This window comes from Gymnoscopelus braueri (assembly GCF_963280865.1).
Source record: "Gymnoscopelus braueri genome assembly, chromosome: 23".
In the NCBI taxonomy this organism is placed as follows: Eukaryota; Metazoa; Chordata; class Actinopteri; order Myctophiformes; family Myctophidae; genus Gymnoscopelus; species Gymnoscopelus braueri.
Window position 1 is genome coordinate 30,076,409 of NC_137625.1, and position 20,150 is coordinate 30,096,558.

The 20,150-nt window shown below is 41.8% G+C and overlaps 1 protein-coding gene across 1 annotated transcript in view; it reads left to right on the plus strand.

Annotated features, from left to right (window-relative positions):
• utp20 (UTP20 small subunit processome component) overlaps positions 1-20,150 on the plus strand; it is a 58,153-nt gene that overhangs the window by 35,841 nt on the left and 2,162 nt on the right. Inside the window, exons 41-60 of the mRNA XM_080421607.1 lie at positions 436-797; positions 1,352-1,491; positions 2,604-2,760; positions 3,232-3,330; positions 3,904-4,071; positions 5,015-5,181; positions 7,613-7,760; positions 8,549-8,665; positions 9,381-9,551; positions 10,703-10,834; positions 11,188-11,298; positions 12,356-12,505; positions 12,673-12,855; positions 14,210-14,341; positions 14,502-14,634; positions 16,341-16,525; positions 17,310-17,381; positions 18,148-18,447; positions 19,578-19,704; positions 19,814-19,959. Coding sequence (XP_080277733.1) covers positions 436-797; positions 1,352-1,491; positions 2,604-2,760; positions 3,232-3,330; positions 3,904-4,071; positions 5,015-5,181; positions 7,613-7,760; positions 8,549-8,665; positions 9,381-9,551; positions 10,703-10,834; positions 11,188-11,298; positions 12,356-12,505; positions 12,673-12,855; positions 14,210-14,341; positions 14,502-14,634; positions 16,341-16,525; positions 17,310-17,381; positions 18,148-18,447; positions 19,578-19,704; positions 19,814-19,959 — 3,200 coding nt within the window. The remainder of the gene's footprint in view (positions 1-435; positions 798-1,351; positions 1,492-2,603; positions 2,761-3,231; positions 3,331-3,903; positions 4,072-5,014; positions 5,182-7,612; positions 7,761-8,548; positions 8,666-9,380; positions 9,552-10,702; positions 10,835-11,187; positions 11,299-12,355; positions 12,506-12,672; positions 12,856-14,209; positions 14,342-14,501; positions 14,635-16,340; positions 16,526-17,309; positions 17,382-18,147; positions 18,448-19,577; positions 19,705-19,813; positions 19,960-20,150) is intronic.

A 20,150-nucleotide genomic window follows, 5' to 3' on the forward strand; every position in this document is an offset into this window, starting at 1 on the left:
TGTGGTGGTTGGACAGTGACTTTACCACTGCGCCACCCGAGCGCAGTGGTAAAAAATAGCAGATCTACAAGCTCATAGCGCGGCACCGAGTGCCGCGCTACGAGCTTGTAAATCTGCTATTTTAGAAAAATCTTGAACATTGGTGCAAATCTTTGAATATATACAGTATATTATTTTAAAGCAAACATTTTTTACTCAAATCTTCGCTTCTGGGGGGTCCCTGGAACAACATGTTTTGAGATGGGGGTCGGCGGTCAAATACATATAATTTTGGGGGTCCTTGACATGATCAAGTTTGCGCACCACTGATATAGCAACTTAGGTTTTTCAGAAAACTGTTGATCGAAAAAAGAAACAAACAAAGTACCTGGCCTACTGTCTTAATCATTTTTTGCAAAAGACACAAAGCTGAGCTCTCTCTCTCTCTCTCTCTAGCTGGGACAGAGAGTGTCACAGTTGATGGAGAAGAGGAGGAGGAGGGGGGGGAGGACGAAGTGCCAGCCCTCACATTGGATGAGAGCTTGGAGGAGGAGGAGGAGGAGGAGGAGGCGGGAGCCATGGAAACTGACACTACTGCCGAGACAGGGAAGAAGGAGGAGGAGGAGGATGCCACTTCCAAAGAAAAGAATGCCGCTGACCCTAAAGCCAAGGAGTCGGGGGGTTCCTCAGAGGAGGCCACAGGATGGTCCAGTGGCCTGCCTCAGAGCCAAGAGGCCCTGGACCATCTCATCACCTCCATCCACAAGACGGTCAATGACAGCGTGCTGCCCCGCCTGCAGAAGTGTCTCACCGCCAAGGTACTTACTTCATTCACCCTTCAGGATCCATGGATCTTAGAGTGAAGACAAAAGACTCGCCTGTGTGTGTGTGTGTACTGTACTTAAGTACAATGTTGAGGTAATTTTACTTTACTGGAGTGTTTCCAATTGTCTATACTTTTACTTCTACTCCACTACATCTCAGAGGCAATTATTATACTTTTACTCCACTACAATTATTTGAAAACGTAGTTACTAGTTACTTTGCAGATATAAATTATTCTATTATAAAACATAAATTTTCCCACGTTAGCCCTATTTTATACCTAGGCTATTTGAAAATAGCCGATCTACAAGCTCACAACGCGTCGCATCGCGGCGCGTTGTGAGCTTGTAGATCTGCTATTTTCAAACATTTTAATACTTTTACTTTTGGTACTTTAAGTACATTCAGATACCAATGCTTTTGTACTTTTACTCAAGCAAAATTTCTATTCCAGACTTTTTTTTGTAACCGAGTACCTCTACCTTGCAGTATTGATACTTTTACTTAAGTAAAACACTTGAGTACTTTTTCCACCACTGAATCCTAGGTGCAGCGAGACGAGGAGCACAAGGCGGTGAAGTCCAAGGACGTAAAGGACGAGGAGGTGAGCCGGGTGCCCATCGCCTTCGCCATGATCAAACTGATGCAGACGCTGCCTCCACACATCATGGAGGCCCAGCTGCCCGGGTACGCTCTTCTCTCTGTGTGTGTGTGTGTGTGTGTGTGTGTGTGTGTGTGTAGGGCTGTCACGATTACAAATTCAATTTGACGATTAATTGTCACTCAAATAATTGCGATTTAATTGTGTGTTATGTGTTGAACATTGGGACGTATATAAAAACGTAATTTCTGTTTGGCCCTTTAGGCTTCGTAAGCAAACATTGCACAGGGCAGATATGACAAATAATTTAATATACAAAGAAATAGCAGAGCTGCAAGCTTGTAGATCTGCTATTTCAAAAAAAAATCTAATTTGTTTTTATATTTGAAAATGCATGAAAATTTTTCAACATGGAAACGATTATGACGATTATGCAAAAATAATTGCGATTAGACGATTTTGTAATAATTTTGACAGGCCTGTGTGTGTGTGGGTGTGTGTTTGTGTGTGCCTGCCTTATTGCCCTTCTATTATCATCATGAGGACCAGATACCCTCACAAACATACATTCTGAAATGGATATAGTTGCTATTACAGCAGAGAAAACGGTCACTAACAAAACATATCATATCACCGTCCCAATATGAAGGATCCTAGAGTGCTCTCATTGGTTCTACAATGCAGTTATTTTTCCTCTGGCACTTTAGATTTCTCTGGCTATTCAAAAATAGCAGATATAGAAGCTCATATATGAGCTTGTAGATCTGCTATTTTTTGAAAAATCATGAACATTTTTGCATATCTTTGAATATATATTTTTTTCAAGCGAACATTTTTAACTCAAATCTTTGCTTCTGGGGGTTTCTACAAAATGTAAGTTTTTGGAAAAGACTTATGTTGCTATAATCAGTGGTTCTCAAACTTTTTCATGTCAAGGACCACCCAAAATGATATGTATTTGGCCGCGGACCCCCATCTCAAAATGTTTTTTTCCAGGGACCCCCCAGAAGCAAAGATATGAGTTGAAAATGTTTGCTTTCAAAATTCAAAGATTTGCACACACTTTCAGGATCTTTCAAAAATAGCAGATCTACAAGCTCATAGCGTGGCACTCTCTTCCACATTGATGAAGACCTATAGGTTAATAAAAATGGTGTGTGTGTGTGTGTGTGTGTGTGTGTGTGTGTGTGTGGTCCAGGATCCTGCTCAAGGTGTGCGTGCTTCTGAGGAACAAATTCCAGGAGATCCGTGACGTGGCGAGGGCCACGCTGATGAAGATCATGGAGACGCTGGGCATCAAGTACTTCCACTACCTGCTGAAAGAGATGAACACCGTCCTGGTCAAAGGCTACCAGGTGGGAACGACACACACACACACACACACACATACACATACACTTTTTTCATATTTTATTTTTTTATTTTTTTATTGTATGTATATATATATTTTTTAAATATAAAAAATAAATAAATAAAGTAATCAAAAAAACACGGCCCCCTCGCGTAGTAGGAGGGTAGGGTGAGTCACCAGAACCAAGGACTGGTGTTTTTGATGAATCTAACATGTTAAAAATGGAGTTTGAAGTTATAATGTTTGTATAGGAAGGGGGCGTGTCTGATAAAATGAATATCAAATATCTAAATACTGAATCAAGCAACTTGAAAACTGTCTAGGGGGCTCACAAAAGCCTGAGTAGACAATAAAATGTTTTTTTGAAAGTGAAATATCCCTTTAAGTAAAACATTTTAGTAGTTTTTCCACCACTGGTTCTGACTCTGTCTGTCTTTCCATCCGTCCATCCTTCCGTCCGTCCGTCCGTCCATAGGTCCACGTGCTGACATTCACAATCTACCAATTGCTGATGGTCCTCAGTCCAACCCTGAAGTGTGGAGAGCTGGACCCATGCATGGAAATGCTTGTACAAGTGAGAACCTGTTTTGTTTTTACGTAAAACTATCACGTGCAAATTCGTTTGCCGTCTGTCTGTCTGTCTGACTGTCTGACTGTCTGAGAGATCTGAAGCATTTATAAACAGATTTGCTTTAAACTTGGTTGAATCAAAACTGGTCTTGGGCCAAGGAAGAACAGAGAGTGTGGCCTGTCACAGAATTGCACAGCTTCTGAACAAATTAACACCACAATAATTTGGAGGAAGAAGATATAATGAGTCCAGGATGAACTGATTAACTGGTCACACTGTTTTGTTGAGTGTCCTCAACAATCCTCAGTTTTTGGACATTGGAACAGTGATGTCTTACAAACGTGTCATAAATATTGGGCAAAAAAAATATCGCCATATTATGCTAATAAGCCCCCATCTTAAACCTTGTAGATTCAGTGACATTTCACAAGAACGGCCAACTAATAACCCACCATCCTAATCATTTCATCTATTGAATCCTGATACAGTTCAAACATTTCACTTTCCCCTTTAATTCATCTTCCTATGTTTTCCCCCTCCTCTCCTCCCCTCTCCCCCATGTGTCTTGGGACCTAGATCTTCAACAATGAGCTGTTTGGGCCCGTGGCCGAGGAGAAGGAGGTGAAGGGGATCGCCTCCAAGTCTATGGAGGCGCGCCACAGCAAGAGCATGGACTCGTATGAGCTGGTGGCACGGTACTGCGGCAAGGAGCGCGTCACCCAGCTCATACTGCCACTGAAAGAGGTGGGCAAGATGGAGTGGGCATTTTGTAGTTAAACTGGTGTATAAACCGTAGATGCATTTACTTCCAATTGATTATATTCACACACAGAGGCCATTTTGTGCTTATGTGTTAAAATGTCATATGTGAATAAGGTTAATTCCAGATTGTTTACATGGGTACTAGTTAGGCATGTAACAATGTATCGTAAATCGATTTAAATCGATTCAAACTGAATCAATTTAATACAAAATTAATCGCGATGCAAAAAATAACCAGAGGAAAATTTTGGGCCGGTGGAAAATTTTAGTTAAACTTGCAGAGTGACATATTACTTTACCTGGGTTACATCTTCTGATAGTTGTACTTGAATGTTGATATGAAATAATAATCCTGTTTTAAAAAAAAATAATGAAAATACAGCTTGTAGTGACGGCGCTGATCAACACACGTTGAAAGGCTAGGATAAAGATACCAAGGATTTGACAGTCTCAGGATTTGACTGTAATTGCAACACGGAAGTAGCACGGATGTACGCCATTATTTTCGAAGCTGGTTATAAACATACCAAGGATTTGTCAATGATGTCACTGACATGCCGCTTCACCTCCCAATGTCCCTCCCTGTATGAATGAATGAACCATTGTAAAGCGCTTTGAGTAAGTTTGAGTACTTAGAAAAGCGCATTTATCTGGGAAAAAAAATTGTTTAGAAAATAGTATCGTGAACCTAATATCGTGATTCGAATCGTATCGTGAGTTGAGTGAATCGTTACATGCCTAGTACTAGTCATTTAGGGTTAATGCTTGTGCGAAATGAATGACGACATTTTTACCCAAGTGTCTCTGTCCGCCATGTTTCTCTCTCCCTCTGCCTCATCTCTTTCTGTCTTCCTCTCGTTCCCACTTCTCTCTTGTTGCCCCCCAACCCACTCCACTCCACCCCACCCACCCCCCCCCCATCCAGATCCTGGAGGGCTCATGCAGTCTGAAGGTGTGTCGTCGGGTGGTGGCGGTGCTGAGGCGGCTGGTCTTGGGTTTCCTCGCCAACGGCGGCATGGGCCACCGAGAGGTCCTGCTGCTGGCCCACGGCCTGGTCAGCCAGAGCCTGCCCCTGGTCACCAAGTGCGACCGGTACGGGAAGGACACAGAGACACACTAACACTGGCACACAAACACACACACACACACACACACACACACACACACACACACACACACACACACACATAATGCATGCACACATACTGTATACACATATAAGACATAAGCTGCTCGCTTTGTGCACATGGACGGATCACAAATGCTGATATTATAGTGCATTGGTTCTCAAAGTGGGGTCCGGGGACCCCCAGGGGTCCTTGAGGGAGCTCCAGGGGGTCCCCAGCTAAATGATGGATAGTTAGGAACCAAATGGACCCTTATGGGTCTGTAACTCTGAGAGTGTACAAATGGAACCAAATGGACCATTTGGTTCCATTTGTACACTCTCAGAGTTAAATTAATAATGCCTAATGCATGTCAAACAGGGGGTCCTTGAAATTAAAATGGCTGAGAATCACTGCTAGAGCTGTAAAAATCTTCTCTTATGGGGGTCCCTGGCGTATCTTTTCAAATGGGGGTCCGCGGGCTAATAAGTGTCAATTTGGGGGGTCCTTGACATAAAAAACTTTGAGAACCACTGTTCTAGTGCACAGGAAGGGAGGCGCACATAGACACACATAGACTAAAACACCAAGAAGACCCACCAATCCCAATACTCCCCCCTCGCCCTACAGTACCTATACTTTTGTAGTAGACCTTGAGAATGTAGTGGCCCTACGGAACAAAGCCATAGGGGATCGGGCTGTCACGATTATGATTTTTTTTTTTTCCATTAACTTTTTATTGGATTTTTCAGAAAACAAACATACACAAAAAGGAAAAGACTAGCACATTACTAACAAACAAACCAAACATACAAAACATACAAATACAAACATATAAGGGGAGGAAACTGTCTCTCTACTTGGTCACTTATTTACTAGTTATGCATACATATAATCCATACACTTGGTCACATCTTCAAAAACGGAGAACAAAAGGTCCATTAATGGGACAAATTCGACGTGCACCTTATTCAATATGGTCAATCAGAGAAAAATAAAGGAAATTCAATAAAAATAACTGAAATCAAATAAAATCTGGTCTTAATGTAGAGACATGAGTAAGCCATTTAAACCAAGATACATGGTTTTAAAATCAAAATTGATTTCAATTCCTATAACGGCTTCCAGGACACTGTGGACACTTCTCCAAAATGGGACAACAGAAGAGCAACCCCAAAAAATATGAAAATGGTTCGCCATCGTCTCCCCACATGATCTCCAACAATCAGATATTGAATATCTTCTTTTCTGTGCTGGAGTGCAAAAGAAACGGGTCACATTCTTCCAGCTGAATTCTCTCCATGTGGGGGAACTAGTCATTTTCCATTGGTGTTTGCATATCCTGTCCCATTCTTCCGTAGTTATTGTAAGATTGCTCTCTGCTTCCCATCTTGCTTTAATATTCAGAGTATTATCTCCTTTCAAATTTTGAAGGACCACATATAGTTTTGATACTATCTTTTGATAAGTAGAGTCTTCATATGCATTTTGGAAAAGCTCAATGATCTCTACTCCCAGTGTACCTTCTCTTCTCAATAATTTCCTATTTATAAAGTCTCGGATTTGCAGGTACCTGAAAAGGTCCTGATTCTGTAAATTAAACTTGTCTTTCAGGTCCTGGAAGCTCATAACATTACCTTGCTTTAAAAGTGTACAATATGCAGAAAGGCCATTCCCAATCCAACCTTTAAACCTCATGTCATATATACTAGGCCTGAAGTCTGAGTCATGTGCAAACCATTTGAGAATTCCAATTTTGATTATGAATTTAAGTTGACGATTAATTGTCACTCAAATAATTGCGATTAACGATTTAACTCATTCACTGCCAAGGGCGACTTTGACGACTTTTAGTTTTTTAGTGGTTTCATAAAAGATCGTGCTGTTCTCTTATCACCCGAGTTATCACTTTCACTTTGTACTGACAAGGATCCGGAAACAACGTCATCTGAAGATTTCAGCCTCCGTCCACTTCCTGTTTAGCTTTTTCATGAAATCAGCGGTATCTTGAGTTGACTTTTTTTCAACATGCTGCTACAAGAGAAGGGGCCTTCGCGGTTGGAATGATTTTTCTCTGGGCGACGCACACTGATACCGGGTGTGTTTACAAACGGCCGGATGAGCGATAATAATGACAGAAATAGCCCATAGCTGCATTATCACATTTCAAACATATTGTAAAATAAAAAATTAAATAAGATATGAATAAATATGTACATTTAACAAATATATGCATATAAATTAATAAAAATAACATTCAAATAACATTGGGTTTGGCCCTTACAAACACTTGCAAGATGCAAGACATAAGGTACACGCCAACACCCACGCACAGTCGTAATTATACTAATTAAACATTATGCACCGTGTCTGACACTTTGTACTGTATGTATGTATGTATGTATGTGAACATTCAGAGACAAGGCATCAGTCCAGCCTCCCCCGGACCCCCGACTGCCCCCTCCCAGCTGCCTGCTCCTGCCCCCCACCCCCAGCAGGGGGGGAAAGAAGGCTGCGGTCAATAGAAGTTCCAACATGCACATCCTGGTGGACGCTGGCCTCAAGGTGAGAACCGAAAGCTGTTGGCATCTCCATCCATTAAAGCACTTCTCATAAACGTGAATTTAAAGCCGTAATCTGGGGTTCCCCTCTTCTCAACTGATTTTCTCAGATTACAAACATGAGGCAGCAGCTGTTGTTGCTGTCCACTCAGCTTAACCGGTTTGCTTGCTTCTGATCTGTAGACTTTGAAGGAGATGTAACACCAGTGGCCCTATTTTCGCCGGTGCCTTACCCATTATTCCTAAACTTCTTTGCCATTTTTTACTATTTTTAAAAACATTTTCAAATTGTTCAAATAGCCGATCTACAAGCTCACAATGTGTCGATGTAGATCGGCTAGTTGAACTATTTGAAAATGTATTTTTTTAAATAGTTAAAAAATGGCAAAGAAGTTTAGGGTATTGGGCACTGGCAAAAATAGGGCCCCTGATCTTTTACTCGCCATCTGAATTAGCCAAGCGGAACTAGTGGAGGTCCATTCTTTAGTCTTATTGTCTTATTTTTAGTAGTTACGGTACTATTGTAAATTGACTAATACTTTGTGAATAGTGGTTGGCTTGTTTTACTTTATTAATCCACCCTTCAAGGCAGCATTGCTTATCCCTACTGCCTTGTAGGTCCCCTTAATCACACTGAATTTGGAATGAAATGGGATAGGATAACTTGACTATTTCAGTGCTTATTCGTAAATCAGTATTCAAATCATGCTTAAAAAAATAAATTAGACCGGATGCTATAAGACTGTATCTTGTATTGTATTATATTGTATGTGGAAACCTTTTCACTCCCAGCTGCTCCACATGAGTCTGAAGAACGCCAAGGTGACCTCCTCTGAAGACTGCGCTCTGGAAATGTTGGACCCATTCGTAACGTTGCTGCTGGACTGCCTCAACTCCATGCATGTCAAGGTGTGTGTGTGTGTGTGTGTGTGTGTGTGTGTGTGTGTGTGTGTGTGTGTGTGTGTGTGTGTGTGTGTGTGTGTGTGTGTGTGTGTGTGTGTGTGTGTGTGTGTGTGTGTGTGTGTGTGTGTGTGTGTGAGAGCACAGATGTGCACTGCCTAGAACTGGTCTACGGTCATGCATGTGTTTTGATATGCATTGAAATTTAAATACTGAATTTCAAGTTTGGAGTTAGAATTGTATTGTGGTCGCCTCCTTTGGTAACTCCACCATAGGGGTGGAAAATAAAATCGATTCATAGATTATTCGCAATGCTGACATGGACGATTATGAATCGATTCACAAATGTCAAAAAACGATATATATATATTTTTTCATCATATTGCTAATTGCACAGAGCAGCAGACAGATTTTGGTTGGTTATCAGAATATCGAGAAGCCTTTGTTATAAGTCGATACAAAAAAGGACTTGTTTATTTTCTTGTTGGTTTTCTGCAATTGTTGATGTTTGCAAATATAACCCTTCTAGTTGACAGTGACACATCTCTTCCATTTGTTTTTATTATCAATAAAAGATAATGGAAGTAAATGAATGCATTAGCAATGCATCGCTAATCGGAATAATCGGAATATAATCGAATCGTAGCCCTCTGAATCGGAATCAAATTGTCAGGTATCTAGCGATTTCCACCCCTAAGTACTGTCTCCCTCCCTCCCCTTGCAGGTGACCACTGAGGCTCTGGTGGGGTTCATTTGGCTGCTCAAGTTCCCCCTGCCGGCCATAGAGAAGAGCGCGGACCAGATGACCAAGCAGCTGTTTGTCCTCCTGAAGGACTACTCCAAGGCGGGCGCTGCCAAAGGAGAGAACTATCACCTGGTGGTGAACTGCTTCAAGGTATAAGCCATACTCTCACTGGAATGTACGCTGTGTACACCAGTGGTTCTCAAACCTTTTCATGTCAAGGACCCCCAAAATGATATGTTTTTGGCCGCGGACCCCCATCTCAAATATTTTGTTCCAGGGACCCCCAGAAGCAAAAAATGTCCAAGTTTTTTCGAAAATAGATCTACAGTACAAGCTCATAGCGCGGCACTCTGTTCCACGCTATGAGCTTGTATATCTGCTATTTTTGAATAGCCAAAGTATTAAAGGATAACATTATTGTGACGCTATATTAACACATTGGGTGCCAAAACCGTATATATACTTCTTTTCAAATACACCTGTTGAGTGCCAAAACCGTATATATACTTCTTTTCAAATACACCTGTTGAGTGCCAAAACCGTATATACCGTAATTTTCGCACTATAAGCCGCACCTGACTATAAGCCGCAGCAGCTAAATTGAATGTTTGGAACATATATAAGCCGCACTGGACTTTAAACCGCGGGTGTAAAATCCATAGATTTAGGAGGTCCCCTAGTGGCCGTTAGCTGTAAAAATCCATAGATAAGCCGCACCGTTATATAAGCCGCAGGGTCGAAAAATTGGAAAAAAGTCGCGGCTTATAGTCCGAAATTTACGGTATACTGTTTTTGAAAAAAATATGATTTGTTTTTCCTTCACAGCACCAGGAGATATAATTTTTCGAAGATTTAGACTCCAATCCACTTCCTGGTTAACTTATGACTTCAAAAGCCTGTATCTCGGCTCCTTATTTTTTTTACAATGTATTTTTGACTATTTTCAACTGGCTGCAACTACAGTATGAAACGGATTACCGAATGTTTTTTATTTTTTCCCCCCGATTGTACGAGACCTCTATGTGTGTAATGAGGGGATCACCGTGAGGACGGTGATCACTGAAAATATTTTGTGACTACTTGAAAAAGGTTAAAAAATGGTTATAAATCCAGGCACTCAACGTATAATATTTTAATAAACCTCTGGCACCCAATGTGTTAACACATTTAGCTGGGGATCCCCTGGAACTCTCAAGGACCCCACTTTGAGAACCAATGGTGTACAGAGTAAAGAAAAGACTTACCTTAACTGAGGGTCTAAGTTTCAAATGGTTAAAGGTCTCTCTCTCTCTCTCTCTCAGACTATAACCGTATTGGTGAAGAACGTGAAGAACAGCAAGATCTCTGAGACGCAGCTGCAGGTGCTGCTGGGATACGCCGAGGAGGACATCTACGATCACTCTCGCCAGGCCACCGCCTTTGGCCTGCTGAAGGTACGCCAAGAAAACTAAGTCCAAATGTTTATCTGAAATTTTGGGTTTTCTCCATTTAACCTGTTAAGACCGGGAACGCATCTTTGTCATTCTAAGATTCCTTTGGGCTATTAAAAAATAGCAGATCTACAAGCTCATAGCACAGCACTGAGTGCCGCACTATGAGCTTGTAGATCTGCAAAAAAATTATAAATCGTGAACATTTTGTTCAAGTCTTTGAATATATATATTTTTTAAAGCGAACATTTGTAACTCAAATCTTTGTTTGCTGTGTGTGTGTGTGTGTGGGTGTGTGTGTGTGTGTGTGTGTGTGTGTGTGTGTGGGTGTGGGTGTGGTGTGTGTTTTGTTTCAGGCGATCCTGTCCAGGAAACTCATTGTTCCAGAGATGGAAGCTGTGATGAAGAAAGTGGCCAAGCTGTCGATCACAGGCGTCAACGCCATGATCCGAGTCCGCTGTCGACAGGTCCATTTCCCATCTGTCTCTCTCTGCTGCAGTGGTTCTCAAACATTTTTGTGCCAATATATATTTGGCCCGCGGACCCCCATCTGTAAATGTTTTGTGCCAGGGACCCCCAGAAGAGCATATTTGTGTTCAAAAGATTCAAAATGATACAAGATTTTTCACTTTTGCTTTAAAAAGTATTCATAAATAGCAGATGTACGTGCTCGCATATCTGCTATTTTTTGAAGAGCCAACATTTAAATGGAAAAAATGGCTTAAAGTGATTGCGATGCTGTATTATAACATTTTGCTGGGGACCCCCTGGAACTCCCTCAAGGACCCCACTTTGAGAACCAATGCTCTACTAGAGCATTGGTTCTCAAAGTGCCTTGTATACAGTACTGCAGTGTTTATCAACCCTGGCAAACGTCCCAATTTTGGACCGGGGCTACTGCTGAGGTGTGCCGCGCCGTTTGAAGAAGGTTTGAAAAAATATAATTTAGATTTTTTTTTTTTTTTTTTACAATAATAATAATCAGGCATAGAAACAGCCCCGAGGTGAAAAGGGTGACAACATGCTGTTTTCTTTTGGGTCAGGTGTCACACTATTGCCCTATTTGGATTCAAAACGGCTAGTGGAAGCTGAAAAGCTACAAGTTTGCATGTCTGAATAATGCAAAAACAGAAATATTTGTTTGCATTAGCTTTTTTTCTCCCCCATATATTTTCATAATAAAAAAGTGCGTATCGTATCGAAATCGTATTGAAGTTGTGTGCCCAATATCGTATCGTATCGTTTCATGAAATGAAAAAACACCCCTAGTGTGTGTGTATATATATATACCGTATATATATATATATATATAATTATATATATATATATATATATATATACCGTGTATCTAGGTGTGCCCTGGGATCTTTTGGCTATGCCAGGTGTGCCTTGGCACAAAAAAGGTTGATAAACACTGCAGTACTGTATACAAGGCAGAAACTCCTTGTCTTTCGGTGTCCCTGTGCATGTCAGATACTTGTCCAGTGAAGGTCGAAACTAAGTGTGTATTTGTGTTTTGAACAGCTCTACATGAAGTACCTGCTGGACTACCCACTGGGGAAGAAGCTGAGGGGTCACCTGGACTTTGTGGTGTCCCAGCTGAGCTATGAACACGACACCGGGAGGGAGTCGACCCTGGAGATGTTGGCTTATATGTTCCAGGCCTTTCCTCAGGTAGAGAGGAACATCAATCTCTGCTTTTTTGGGGTGTTTTGAAAAAGTCTTGATGGTGGCACAAACTAGAAATGCACACAGAGAGATGCTACACCCACGCAATATGCTATGTATAAGCATCGGGCTGAACTTTGAGACAAATCCTGTGTGTTTTCTCTCCTCCACAGGACCTGTTGTTGGAGCACAGCGGCCTGTTCTTCGCCCCTCTGGCCCTGCAGATGGTGAACGACGACTCGGCGCGCTGTAAGAAAATGGCCGCCTTAGCCATCAAGGGCTTACTGGAGAAGCTGGACCTGAACCACCAGAACACCCTGTTCGCCCTCGTCATGACCTGGCTGGCTACAGACAAGGCAAGTTTAGACCCTTACAGATTTGTTTCCATCGCCTTTATTTTATCCACTTTCTACCAGGTGTCCCTATTTTTTGGGCATGTCATTATAGGCTGAAATGTTTTAAAAAATAAAATAAAAAGTATTATCTAAGAAGTAGCAGTTCTATAAGCTCACAATGATCGGCTATTTTAGCTATTCATCGGAAGACGAAGTTAAGTGGTTAAAACCAAGCACTGACACCTAGGGGTGTGCCGATATATTGTCCCGCGATATTAAAACGTGACAATATGTATCGCCGTGACGTTGTACTGTATCGCAATTTTCTTTTCTTTTTTTTAAACAAAATAGATTTTGGGCTAGTGAAAGTTAGGGGAGTTCTTACTGTATGGTGTGTGTGATATGAAATGTGAGCTTACCATAATCACAGTAATTCTTAATCATATAGACCCCTTATCAGACAACGTCACACTGATAAGAACCAGTATGCGCGCGCAGGCCGGCACCAAATGAACCCCACCGCTCATAAGATGCAATGTCACTGCACTCACGTGTAAACATGCATCCCATCAAACTTTCAGATGCTGTTTTTCTCCCAGTATGGAGAAAGAATGCTTACGTTTTTTACTGTGATCGCTCGCTCTTGAAATATATAATCCTTGGTTTCTGTTGTGTGTAAACAATAATAGCAATTCAAAGCAGTTGTCCCCCAAACGACACCTCCAGTGGCTGTCATAAGACCGGAGGGAGTGCTCTATGATCACGGCACCAGAGCCTGCTTGGTTCGCGCAGCTGCAGCCCGTCAAGCCTAATTTATGCTCAGAATAGCAGACCTCCAATCTCACAACGGTCTCATCCGCGATTCGGTTGTGAGCTTGTATGTCAGCTATTCTCAGCGCGCAATACCGTTGGAGGTTGAATGAACTGAAACCAGCACTCCCCAAAACAACAGGTTTGGGGATCTGTTGGGAATTGATTACATGAAAAAGTCACCTGTGCGGGCGTCCAGTCTCAATGTTGGTAAACAAATAATTGGTCTATTCCATCATATTCAAGGGCTTTTGGAGAGAAATGAGAGATTCCAGTCACTTTCAGTTTATAGCACTGCAGAGGGCAGGTGCGCGTGCGTGTCTGTGTCCTGCTGGCGCTCGTTGACGCTCGTTAATGTTACATGCATCAAGGCAATTATGTTTCTGCACTGTCAAATAGGCCAACATCTAATCTATAGCATCAAAGCCATAGATTATTTCGTATCGTATCGATAATATCGTAACGATATCGTGAGCCCAATATCGTGTATCGTCTCGTATCGTGAAATGAGTGTATCGGCACACCCTTACTGACGAGTGATGTTTCCATTCCTTCTGGCCACCAGGTGAACCTGCGGCGTCTCGGGGCACAGGTGTGTGGGCTGTTTGTGGAGGTGGAGGGAGAGAACTTTGCCCGTCGACTGGACGACCTGCTGCCGCTCATAGAGAAAGAGATCAACCCGGACAACTATGACGACGTAAGCCTGTCACCGTCTTTTACTAGCCTAGTGGTTTAGCTGATGTAGCCGGGCCGGAGCTGATGTGTTAATTACTTGTTGAAGTGTACTTGGAAATACTGAGCTACACGGGACAATGCTAGCGTTTCTGTGTTGTCTCATCTCTCTGTCTGTCTTCCAGATAGAGGAGGAGCAGGATGAGAAGGGGGCCGACCGTTTGTTGTTCAGCTTCCTGACTCTCATCACCAAATTGGTCAAACACTGCCACCTGCTGGAACTCACCAAGCCTAATGACACACTATGCAGCATCTGGGGTAAGACACCGACACACACACACACACACACACACACACACACACACACACACACACACACACACACACACACACACACACACACACACACACACACACACACACACACACACACACAGGGCCTAACCCTTCGGCCCTCGCTAAATACCTTATGATCGCGCGTTAAACTGTTTATAGACACACAGGGTAGCTGTGTGAGTGGCCCAGAGAAGAAATTTTCAATCGGCGACATTCCATTTTGCAGTAGTCGCAGTTTCTATTAAACAGCGTTCAGTGCGGAGAAAAACAACACAGAGATAATGGCGGATTAGCGGAAGCTTTAGAGCGGCGGCGGATGGGAACGAAAATCTTCGATTGACATTCATTTCCGTTTCCGGTGTGCTACAATGAAATGTGTCACTGCGAGGGAGTGCTACAATGAAATGTGTCACTGCGAGAGAGTGCTACAATGAAATGTGTCACTGCGAGAGAGTGCTACAATGAAATGTGTCACTGCGAGATTTTTTTTTTAAAAAGACCACTTCGCGTAGATCTACGCGACTGGCACGCTGCGCAATTATTTAGGTTCGCGTAGAACTACGCGATTGGCACGCAATGTGTTAAAGAAATCCAACATGGGGCCCCAAACAGAACACAAATGTGTCCAACCCCAGATATGGTCAGAAGTTTCCAACTGAACGTTTATTGACAGTATTTTAGGATATAATTTCCAGATTTCATAAATATTGACAGATATGCAGGCATATAAAAAAATATGTTAACTTAGACACCACCAAGAAGAGAGAAGCTGTAAATTCCAAATTTTTGCGTGACATATATTTAATGTAATCACCTGTTTTCTCTCTCCTTTACTAATTTCATATGAGCTTAGCTGGCCATTCTGATCTCATATCTACTGCACACTTTGTTATTGCTGAAATGACAGAGCAGCAAATATACAATAAAGTAAAAAAAAAAAAAACATCAGCTGTGATGGCTAACAGCTGACTGGATTCGAATCCAAACTGAGGCTTTAAACACACACACACACACACACACACACACACACACACACACACACACACACACACACACACACACACACACACACACACACACACATGTACGCACGCAGAGATACACACTGAGGTAGTGGTGTAAAGTAACTAAGTACTTTTACTCAAGTACTGTATTTAAGTAAAATTTGTAGGGACTTTCACTTTACTGGAGCACTTCCAATTTACAATACTTTTACTTCTACTCCACTACATCTCAGAGGTAAATATTGTACTTTCACTCCACTACAATCGTTTGAAAACTTTAGTTACTAGTTACTTTGTAGATTTTGATTATCATTGCAAAACATACATTAACCACTTCAGCCCTATGCATACTCAGGCCATTTGAAAATAGCAGATCTACAAGCTCACAAGCGACGCGTTGTGAGCTTGTAGATCTGCTATTTTCAAAGCATTTTCGTACATTTGGAAGCTTGTGAAATGGGACATTCTGCAAAATGAGTACTTTTACTCTCAGCACTTAAGTATATTTTAATGCGAATACTTACTTGTACTTTTACTCAAGTTCGTTTTGAATGCCCGAACTTTTACTTGTAACAGAGTATTCCTACATTGCAGTATTGATACTTTTACTCAAGTACAAAATGTGAGTACTTTTTCCACCACTGACACCGAGGCCTTTCTCAAACATGTCTCTCTAACCTGCAGGACACATCGAGGCTCACCTGCGCTACCCTCACTGCTGGGTGTGGCTGACGGCCTCACAGCTGTTTGGACAGCTGTTTGCGGCCCACCAGCCCGAGAAGCTGCTCAGCGTCTGGACAGCGGAGGCAGACAAAGCCGGACCTCAGCCTGCGGCCACAGCCTTCATCGCCAATAACTTGGACAAGAGGGTAAAGACTTAAGTCCTCTCTCTGTACATGTCAAATTGAACGGGGTGGATCTGTCGTTATTGGAAAGTAAAGGATGAAAGAAGGGCTCGCTGCTCACTTTTAAATGAGACTTTTAAACTCTAAACTTTAGAGAACAGCAGCAAACGTTGTTTGCTTGTCTGCTGCTGTTGGGAATAAAGTTCTTTGTCTTGTTACAGTGTTTGAGGTACTTTTACTTTAATGGAGTATTTCCAATACTTTTACTTCTACTCCACTAGATCTCAGAGGCAAATATTGTACTCCACTACAATTATTTGAAAACGTTAGTTCCTAGTTACTTTGCAGACATAAATTATTACATTATAAACCATACATTAACCACTTTAGCTGTATTTTATACCTAGGCTATTTGAAAATAGTCAATCTACAAGCTCACAACGTGTCGCATTTATTACTTTTACTTTCGGTACTTTAAGTATATTTTGATGGCAATACTTTTGTACTTTAACTCAAGTAACATTTTAAACACAGGCCTTTTACTTGTAACAGAGTATTTCTATAATGTGGTATTGCTACTCTTACTTAAGTAAAACATCTGAGTACTTCATCCACCACTAACTGTGGTACTTGAGGTACAAATGTCTAATTCAGCTCCAGGAATATTTGAGTGGATCCATAATTACAGAAGAAGAACGCAGCTTTTTAGTTTTTTGTACAATATTTTTTTACCGGTATTCTCTCCCTTCTTTGTCCTTATCTTTTTCTTCCTTCCATTCTCCCTTCCCTCCCTCTTCCATTCCTCTAGATGAGGGAGATGGTGCTGTCTCTCTGCCACCAGCTTCAGTCCAAGTTCCTGGACACACCTTCAGGAGAGCAGGTAGACAAACACTCCCAGACCATTATGTGTCAAGAACGACCTTAACTCTCTCAGTGCCAATGAAATAATAATACTTTTTACAAAGTTACAAAAAAAAGTGCGTAGGATGCGAGATACAGCCTTTTTCAGTTATAAGTTAAACAAGGAGTGGATGGAGCTGCAAATCTTCAGATAATGATATCTTGGGTTCTGAATTTTTTTTCTCCAAAAAAAAAAATAATAATAATAATTTATTTTTTTAAACTCTGGATTTTTCATTCTTGGCACTGAGGGCATTCAAAAAAAACTCGGGATATCTCGTTGTGTGGCACTGAGAGAGTTAAAGGGATAGTTCACCCCAAAAAATACTTATTTTCTATCAATTTCACACCCCATGGAGACTTGAATTCATGGATATTTTTTTTGTTTTTGCAGCATTCCTAAGCCAATAATTTGATGACCAGCAGTGGTTCCGGTAGGAGACGCAAAGAGTCAACTTTGAGTCTCCTACCGGATACTCTGCTGGTCATCAATTGGGGTGAACTATCCCTTTAAAATCATTACGACCTTTTATTCCTAAGCTCTGTAGTGAAAATAGCCAATCTACAAGCTTGTAGATCTGCTATTTTGGAATATTTGTGAATATTTTCCAACATTTTCGCCTATGACATCCCCAAAATAGGTACACCTCCATTGAAAGGGGTTAATGAGTGTGTTACGCTGTGCAGTATATGACACTGTCAAATTGTAGTTTGATTTGACACCTGTGCCGTGTCCCCTCCCACAGGTGATCAAGAACCTGCTGTTCGTCGCCAAGGTGATTTACCTCATTTCCCCCGAGTCTGACATCACTTCCTCTCAGGAAGCCATGGAGGAGGAGGAGCATAAGGAGAACGGAGGAGGGGCCAAAGAAGAAGATGGTAATGATGATGATGAGGGTGGCGTGGAGACTGAGGAGAAACAGGCTAAAGAGGAGGAGGAAGAGGATGACAAGGATGACCGGCCTCCCTCGCTCCTCTGGCTGATGAACAAGCTGTCACTGTTGGCCAAGAGAGAGGCGGCCGACACACCCAAAGTTCCCCTGAAGGTACGCATGTAACCCACAAACAGGCACACGTGCACACACACACACACACACACACACACACACACACACACACACACACACACACACACACGAATACAAACCAGGGGTGACACGACTACCAAATGACTACAGTGCCAGTTCACAAACTGTTCTAACCCATTTAGAACGGGAAAGAATCTGTGTCATTTTTACTTTTCTTTGGGCTATATAACCGAGTGCTGCACTATGAGCTTGTAGATCTGCTATTTTTTTTAAATCGTGGAAATTCGTGAAAATCTTTGAATAAATATATATTTTTTATGCAAACATTTGTAACTCAAATCTTTGCTTCTGGGGATTCTACAAATGTCCTCTAAATCCTAACAGTTGTCTGAAAAACGTATGTCGCTATAATACATGAAAAGTGGTTCTCAAACTTTTTTCATGTCAAGGACAACCCAAAATAATATGTATTTGGCCGCGGACCCCACCTCAAAATATTTTGTTCCAGGGACCCCCCAGAAGCAAAGTTTTGAGTTACAAATGTTCTCTTTAAAGATATATTCAAATATTCGCAATCACGATTTTAAAAAAGAATTGCAGATCTACAAGCTCGGTGCTGCGCTATGAGCTTGTATATCTGCAATTGAATAGCCAAAGAAATCTTAAAATGACACAGATGCGTCTTAATGAGCTAATAGTAGTGTATTAGAGATTATTGATATCTAGAAATAGCGGGTAACTTGATTTTCAGATTGAGATAAAATGAGATAAAATATAGATATAGATATTCACGGCATGGCTCTGTAGGACACGATCCATCTAGAAATGTGTGTGTGTCCTGGGCCTGTCTCGCAAACCGCTGGACCAATGTCTTGCGCACGCTGCCAATAGACCAAGAAAGTTTTCTACATACTTTTTTATATTTCATTTTTATAATGTAAGGAAGTCAATGGCGATTGGATCCGGCTGAAACCTTGCCCAAATATTGAATCATACATGGTAGATATGCCATAGACTGGACAGACACATGAAATCCACGCCAATATTAGACCCCATCTTGTTTTAAATTCATTTTAAAGTTGATAATATGCCATTCTGTTCTTCTTAACTCTTTATTTTTTTTTACTTTGATGCCCTCCCTCCTGTAGAGATCGTGTGTATTTAAATTCCTGGGGGCCATAGCCATGGACCTGGGGAAGGATAGTCTGGGTCCATATCTGACCACCATCATCTCTCCACTGTACAGAGAGCTGGACAGCACCTACGCCGATCAAGGTAACCCTGGTGGTCTGAGCGTGCGGTTCTATCCTGAAACGGTTTTAAATTCCCTGTCACTCGCGTTGAACCTCATGGTCTCTCTCTCTCTCTCTCTCTCTCTCTCCAGACCCCACTTTGAAGAACCTGGCCCAGGAGCTGATAGAGCTGATGAAGAAACAGGTGGGGCTAGAGACCTTCTCTCTGGCCTACTCTGCCGTGCAAAGGGAGTTCTCACTGAGACGCGCATCACGCAAACGACACAGAGCCCAGCAGGTATACACACACACACACACACACACACACACACACACACACACACACACACACACACACACACACACACACACACACACACACACACACACACACACACACACTAGTGTTGATTTTGACAGCAAATTTCGATTCAGTTTTAGTCATAGTCTTTTGAATCAAATTCCATTTAGTTTTAGTCATATCTTAGT